At 35.4% G+C, this 8,151-nt stretch overlaps 1 protein-coding gene across 2 annotated transcripts; it reads left to right on the forward strand.

Moving 5' to 3' along the window:
- The first annotated feature begins 4,407 nt into the window (after positions 1-4,407).
- PTH (parathyroid hormone) lies at positions 4,408-7,153 on the forward strand. Of its 2 annotated transcripts, none has more exons than XM_023230885.1 (3): positions 4,408-4,541; positions 6,332-6,422; positions 6,526-7,153. In XM_023230885.1, the coding sequence occupies exons 1-3, from the start codon at positions 4,463-4,465 to the stop codon at positions 6,785-6,787; spliced, it is 432 nt and encodes a 143-aa protein (XP_023086653.1). In that variant the 5' UTR covers positions 4,408-4,462; the 3' UTR covers positions 6,788-7,153. The 2 variants fall into 2 exon arrangements, with proteins under 2 accessions (XP_023086653.1, XP_023086654.1); XM_023230886.2 differs by lacking the exon at positions 4,408-4,541 and adding an exon at positions 4,569-4,670 and having other exon boundaries at positions 6,526-7,148.
- The last annotated feature ends 998 nt before the right edge of the window (positions 7,154-8,151 follow it).

An 8,151-nucleotide genomic window follows, 5' to 3' on the forward strand; every position in this document is an offset into this window, starting at 1 on the left:
GAAAGGCTGACCTTTTCAAAGCAAAAAGCTGTGCTCAGCTCTTCTCTGTCACAGTGTTATCAGTCTCTTGTGCCCACATATCCCCTAGCCTTGTCCTCCTAAGTGATTTCCTTCTATCTAATATCTGCAGGTCCAGAGCCTGATGGTTCAGATAAACTATATGTTAAGTCTTGGCAGCTATATTACTGCTTTGTGGGAAGGTCAAGTAGTCCTTTGAAAAATCTGAAGGACACAACAATATTACTAATGCATATGTTTAGAGTTTAGAGAGGACTGCAAGACAAAACTCCTTGGCATTCACACAACAAGTTTCCAAAATTTACCCAAATCTTACTTCTTTGGAGTCATCATCCATTTCCCCATTTCCCTTCTCCATCCACAGGCACATACTCAATATTCAGTCTTTTTTTTTTTTTGAGACAGGGTCTCACTCTGTTGCCCAGGCTGGAGTACAGTGGCATGATCACAGTTCACTGCAGCCTCCTTCTTCCAGGTTCAAGTGATCCTCCCACCTCAACCTCCTGAGTATCTGAGACTACAGGTGCGCATCACCACATCCTGCTGATTATTTTTTAAATTTTAGGAGAGATGAGGTCTTGCTATGTTGCCCAAGCTGGTCTCAATCTCCTGAGCTTAAGCAATCCCCTCACCTCAGCCTCCCAAAGTGCTGAGATTACAAGTGTGAGCCACTGCGCCTATTCAGTCTTCATTGTGTGCATGCCTGTGCACACGCAGTTCCCTCTGTCCTTTCTTACCTTCTCTGATGGAAAACACAATCACCTTTCAGGACAGTTCAGCTTTTCAGTAAAACAGCTTCCAACAACTTTAGGGAAATTGTCACTTCCTCTTCTGTGCTTGTATAAGTCTTTGTTCACACCCTATTATAATACCTGTCATATTATACTGTAATTATACATTAAATTTCAAGGCATTGATTATGTCTCAATTATCCAATGATTAATACAGCCCCTGGCAGATAGTATTCAATGCATTTTTTGAGTGAACAAATGAGTGACCACTGTCTAAACTGTTTGCTTTATTTTTCTGTAAAACTGGTTTAATAATGTGGTGCCTTGGTATGACAATTTATTCTATAAATAAGTGTAAGAGGAAGAAGAACAAGAAAGTGGTAATTGTATCACTCCTAGAAGGCTGTCAATTACATCAAATTTACCCAAAGTGGGAAAAATCTCCAAATCAGAATATTTAGCGTGACTTTATAATAACAATGCAAAATGTGTTTATAAAACCATTTGTGTATGCAGAAGATTGAAACTGGACCCCTTCCTTACACTATATACAAAAATTAACTGAAGGTAGATTAAAGACCCAAACTGCAAAAACCCTGGAAGACAACATTGGCAATACCATTATAGACATAGGAATAAGCAAAGGTTTCATGATGAAGACACCAAAAGCAATGACAACAAAAGCAAAAATTAACAAATGAGATCTAATTAAACTAAAGTGCTTCTGCACAGCAAAAGAAACTATCAACAGAGTAAACAGACAACCTACAGAATGGGAGAAAATTTTTGCAAACTATGCATCTGACAAGGGCCTAATATCCAGCATCTATAAGGAATGTAAACAAATTTACAAGAACCAAACAACCCCATTAAAAAGTGGGTAAAGGACATGAACAGACATTTTTCAAAAGAAGACATACATGTGGCCAATAAGCATATGGAAAAAAGCTCAACATCACTGATCATCAGAGAAATGCAAATCAAAACCATAATGAGATAACATCTCACACCAGTCAGAATCACTGTTATGAAAAAGCCAAAAAATAACAGGTGTGGGTGAGGTTGTGGAGAAAAAGGAACACTTACACACTGTTGGTGGGTGTGTAAATTAGTTCAACAATTGTGGAAAATAGTGTGGTGATTCCTCAAAGACTAAAAACAAAACTAAAATTTGATCCAGCAATCCCATTACTGGGTATATACTCAAATGAATATAAATCATTCTATAATAAAGACATATGCATGTGTATGTTCATTGCAGCACTATTCACAATAGCAAAGACATGCAATCAACCTAAATGCCCAACAGTGGTAGACTGGATAAAGAATATGTGGTGCATACATACCATGGGATACTAGGCAGCCATAAAAAAGAACAAGATGGAGCTAGAGGCCACTATCCTTAGCAAACCAACATAGGAACAGAAAACCAAGTATCTCATGGTCTCACTCATAATTGGGAGCTAAAAGATGAGAATGCATGGACACAAAGAAGGGAACCACAGACACTGGGGCTTACTGAAGGATGGAGAGTGGAAGGAGGGGGAGGATCAGGAAAAATAACTAATGAGCACTAAGCTTAATACCTGGGTCATGATATAATTAGTATAACAAACCTCCACAACATGAGTTTACCTATATAACAGGCCTGTACGTGTACCCCTAAACTTAAAAGTTAAAAAATAAAAATCCAATTGTGGTTGGGTGTGGTGGCTCATGCCTGTAATCCCAGCACTTTGGGAGTGAGAGGTGGGAGGACTATTTGAGCCAAGGACAGCCTGGGCAATTTAGCTAGACCCTGCATCTACAAAAAATTTAAAAATTAGCCGGTTGCGGTGCTGTGTGCCTATAGCCCCAATTACTCAGGAGGCTGAGGTGGAAGGATTGCTTGAGCCCAGAAAGTTGAGGCTGCCACGTCCATGCCACTGCACCACTCCAGTCTGAGTGAGACCCCATCTCAAAGAAAAAAGAAAAACCATTTGTATTTCCAAGTCTTCTTCTCAACAGAGTATAACAGAAAAATGACACACAAACATCACATATAGAGTTTACATCAGAAGAGGTCTTTAAAACGATCAAGACAACAGATTTTTACGGTTAAAAGAGACCTCTTGGTTATCTAGTTCAACCTTTATCTATGTATGAATCTCCATAGTACACCTGATAAATGCTTATCTACCTTCTACTTGAATATTCTCAGTGATGGAGAAATCATTTTTTGAGAAGGTACTTGATTCCTTATTTTGACAATTATAATGTCCAATTTAAGCCCAATGAACCCAGCCCTTCCTTCTTAAACCACAGAGAATACTCCTTCCTTATGGTAACCCTATAATTAAACACAGCTATAAAGTCATCCCGTCTTTTTTTCCTCAGACTTTTCTAGTTTCATTCAACTACTTCTCATGTTATAGTTTTCAACATTTTCACCAAACTGATTGATATCCTCAATATATGTTCCCATTTGTCTCTACTACTTCTAAAATGGAGCCTGGAGCAACACTCTAAGTGAGGTTTACCCAGAGTAGAGAATTTCCTAGGGAAGGACTAGTATATATCTCTCATTATAAACTCCATATGGTTACTGTTCAAATTTGTACTGGCTCTTACCTAAGGTAGAGTCAAACCTTGACAATGGCTAGTAGGAAAAGGATGACATGAAGCCAGAATGGGACCAGAGCTGAAAGAGCAGATCCCACTCTGGAACCGGATCTTTGGTGGGAAAGCAAAGCTGTCTAAAGGAGTCCTAGATATATCAAAGACATTCAACATGTTTTGATAGGTGGATCAGGCGATTATTGCTGGAGCAATATTTGAAGTCAGACATGTAGCAGCATCACACCCCATTAGGTTTTGGAGCAGGCTCTCATCATCCCTTAGGGAACATGAGAATAAAGACCTAACCCCTGGGGGAAAATGCTGCAAAGAGTTTTTGCTGTGATTTCAGATGACTTTGCATATTAAAGTCAAGAAGACTGGAGTTCAAAGAAGGGCTATATTTTTAGGCAGAAACTGAGGTAGTAAGAATCGGGTGTCATAAAGACCTTTGTTGAATTCCATCTTTTCTGCTTTCCAAGCCTGTTTCCTCATGTAAAAATGGGGATAAGTACCTACTTTAGTACTTTAAGTACTAACTTTAAAGGACTGCTGTGAAGATCTAGTGGGATAATGTATGTAATTAGGCATGCAGTTAGTGCTTATCAAATGTTGTTATTACAGATTAAGATGCACAAATAAAATATAAGTTAAATAAATTTTAAAATAATTTCACTTTTGAAGCTTTTAAAGTAATTATGTACCAAGAGCATTTTCTCAAATTATTTTTAACAATTCCTTTAAGAAAAGGGCTACATCTGTTTTTTTGAAAGATGACCAGAAGTGATATGGATTGGTTGAAAATGGCTTGTAAAATAAGCATAACATCTATGATTTATTATCATAAAATTTTACCAACAGTATGGTTATAACAAATATACTTATTTTTGGATTTTACTTTCAAGTAAGATAATGACTTTATCACAAATCTTTGAAATCAGTCTTTTCACAGTTTAAATTCAGATTCATTAATCCAGGTAGAATTTTTCTAGGTGGTATAATTCTGTATTTGTTAAAAGTCTTTGCATAAGCCCCTTTTCAAGCCAAATGCTGTTTTCCTTTTAGTATCCAAATAACCAAAACTTAAGAAGAGTGTGCACCGCCTTGTGGGTGTGTGTATGTGCTGCTTTGAACCTATAGTTGAGATCCAGAGAATTGGGAGTGACATCATCTGTAACAATAAAAGAGCCTCTCTTGGTAAGCAGAAGATCTATATATAAAAGTCACATTTAAGGGTCTGCAGTCCAATTCATCAGTTGTCTTTAGTTTACTCAACCTCAGCTACTAATATACCTGAAAGAAGATTTTGTTCTAAGACATTGCATGGTAAGTAATCTTAAAAATTCACTTCTGAATCTCATGAGATTTTTGATAATCAAGTTATTATTTAATGTGTACCATTTCTACAAATACCATGTTGTTTCTTCAAGGTAAAATGCTAAGAGTGTTACGTTTAATATAAAATGTCACATACAAAATAAATTAATACCATTAAAATACTCTCAAATCACAAAATATGTTGTGATTAAAGTCTTCTGAGATACTTTGCTTTTTAAAAACTCATCTGAAATTATAGCAAAAAATCATTAAAATTTGGCATGCTATGCTTTAATATAATAGTATTGGTATCACAATTTTGAAATAAAACAGGCTGATGGTGAATGAATAGTTCTGATTTAAATAATCACTATAAATTTAGTAAGTGGAGTTAATATTCTATTTTTCCTGCAGAGTATTCTTATTTAGATTATTTATTTTATGTCTCATAAAGAGCCCAATCTGTATACTAAAGTTGGACAAGCACAGTTTGACTAGTGAATATTTATTCCTTTCACATAAATAACAGTTCTATTCTGAAAACTGTATCTCCTTAATTTCATGAAATTGTATTACATGAATTTAAGGGTGTGCTGCAACAATTTTTCAGCTTTTTTTCATGATATTCTTATAAGAAGCCCATATTCCTGTGAAGACAAGGAAGCAAAGCGGAGATATCTGAGGTCACTAGATGAATATGACAAAGTAAGATTAGACTCCAGTGCTCCTGTCCTCCAGCTACAGTGCTTGTTTCTAACATAAACAGAAAAAGAAAATTTTCATGTTGCTCCATCAATAGCTTTATATTGTAGAGTAAACAAAAATGTAGCAGATTATATTTCCTATGCTACTTCTAAATGACGAGTTTCCCTGTAAAACAGGAGTACATAACTACTCTATGTGTATGTTAAAAGGTAGTACACTAAGTATTAAGGAAAAGCACTTCTATAATAACAGCCTTTGCAAGTACTGAAATGCTGATTAAGGCAAGAATATCCTACATCGATGTGAAACGAAGAAAGAGACAAAGGTTATATTAAAAGATAATTGTTAATAAAATAGGTTGAATAAATAAAATACAAGCATTCCATTTAGAGATAAAGCTCAAAGTCCATATCACAAGTAGTTAATCAGATGTTTTTAAATGTTTTGACACATTATTTTTAATGCCAGGAGAAATGTGCATTAATTTAGTGAAAATCTCTAAATTAGCACCTATTTGTTTGGTGTTTATGGTTATTATTACAATGCCTGAAATGAAGTTTACTTAAGAAAGGGATTTGCTAAGTAAATAAACAGTGTTAACAATTTACACTATTAAGAAAATTAGCCATTTTCAAGCAAGTTATAAGCATTTAGGCATAATCAACATAAAATGCAGTGCGGAGGGGCATTCTCAAAAATAAGCTCTTTCATTCCTCTTGTGACTTAAGATTTATATATTAAAACTTGCAGAAGAAATCTCCAAAAGATAGTTAGGAGCATAAAACTAATTTCTAAGTTAAATTATGTGTATATATAATGTATACTAGTGTATCCATAAAATAAAGAGGTTGATTCCAAAAGCTTCTTATGAAAACCAACCCAATTAGTTAGTATTGCATTCTGTGTACTATAGTTTTGAATATTAAAAGTATTTTAAAATACCTCCATTTTGCCTTTCCTTTTAGTGAAGATGATACCTGCAAAAGACATGGCTAAAGTAATGATTGTCATGTTGGCAATTTGTTTTCTTACAAAATCAGATGGGAAATCTGTTAAGTAAGTACTGTTTTGCCTGGGAATTGGATTTTTAATGTTGACTTTATCATTTTGAAGTGGGGAGCTAATGGGAAGTGGCCCTCTCTGTTTCTCTTCTTCCCAGGAAGAGATCTGTGAGTGAAATACAGCTTATGCATAACCTGGGAAAACATCTGAACTCGATGGAGAGAGTAGAATGGCTGCGTAAGAAGCTGCAGGATGTGCACAATTTTGTTGCCCTTGGAGCTCCTCTAGCTCCCAGAGATGCTGGTTCCCAGAGGCCCCGAAAAAAGGAAGACAATGTCTTGGTTGAGAGCCATGAAAAAAGTCTTGGAGAGGCAGACAAAGCTGATGTGGATGTATTAACTAAAGCTAAATCCCAATGAAAATGAAAACAGATATGGTCAGAGTTCTGTTCTAGACAGTGTAGGGCAACAATACATGCTGCTAATTTTTCAAAGCTCTATTAAGATTTCCAAGTGCCAATATCTCTGATATAACAAACAATATGTAATCCATCACTAGCCATGATAGCTGCAATTTTAATTGATTATTTTGATTCCACTTTTATGCATTTAAGAGTTATTTTAATTATTCTTTTCTATAGTTTATTCTTTTTAAAGTATGTTATTGCATAATTTATAAAAGAATAAAATTGCACTTTTAAACCTCTCTTCTACCTTAAAATGTAAAACAAAAATGTAATGATCATAAGTCTAAATAAATGAAGTATTTCTCACTCATTGCAAGTATATCTTTTTGGTTATGATGGATACCCAGATGTTTACATTGATCACGACGAGGTAGAACAATACAAAGTATTTTTTTAATCATGTGCTTCACATTTGGATATTTTGAACATCAACCTTTTGGTATTACCAAAGTACGAGGTTTCCCAATTTTCATTGGCTAAATACTGTTGTCCTCTTGGTTTCAGGAAAGGAAATAAAATGCTCAGCAAAAAAAAAGGGCATGAAGTGGTCTGAAACTTGAAGAAAGTATTTGCCCCTACATAAAAACCCACTAATCATAGTTCTAGTCTGGACCCAAAAATTGCAAGAAATAGAATGTTTATATCTATTAGAAGATAATTTCATTCATTCATTTGTCATTTGACAAATATTTATTTAGTGTTTATTTATTTGTCATGTACTGTCTTAGGCACTAGCATACAATGGCAAACAAAACAGACATGGTTTCTGTCTTCATGCAGCCTAAGATTTAATGGAGAAGCCAGATATTATTAATTCATAATTTAGTTTGATAAGTGCTATGTAAGCACAGCACACGATGTTGCAGGAGTGTAAAATACAGAGCCCTAATGTACTTAGATCAGTGCTGTCCAACAGAACTCTCTGTGATGATAAAAATGTTCTGTATTCTGTGCTGTCCAATATGGTAGCCACATGTTCATTTATATAAAATGTAGGTATTGTGACTGATGACTGATTTTTATCTACTTATGTTTATTTTCAATCCCTTGGTCAATTTGAATGATTTTAGATTTTAAATTTAATTTAAAATTGTTTTTTTTTTTTTTTTTGAGACGGAGTCTCGATCTGTTGCCCAGCCTGGAGTGCAGTGGCCGAATCTCAGTTCACTGCAAGCTCCACCTCCTGGGTTTACGCCATTCTCCTGCCTCAGCCTCCCGAGTAGCTGGGACTATAGGCGCCCGCCACCTCGCCCGACTAGTTTTTTGTATTTTTTAGTAGAGACAGGGTTTCACCGTGTTAGCCAGGATGGTCTCGAT

This window comes from Piliocolobus tephrosceles, chromosome 13 (assembly GCF_002776525.5).
Source record: "Piliocolobus tephrosceles isolate RC106 chromosome 13, ASM277652v3, whole genome shotgun sequence".
Taxonomy (NCBI): Eukaryota; Metazoa; Chordata; class Mammalia; order Primates; family Cercopithecidae; genus Piliocolobus; species Piliocolobus tephrosceles.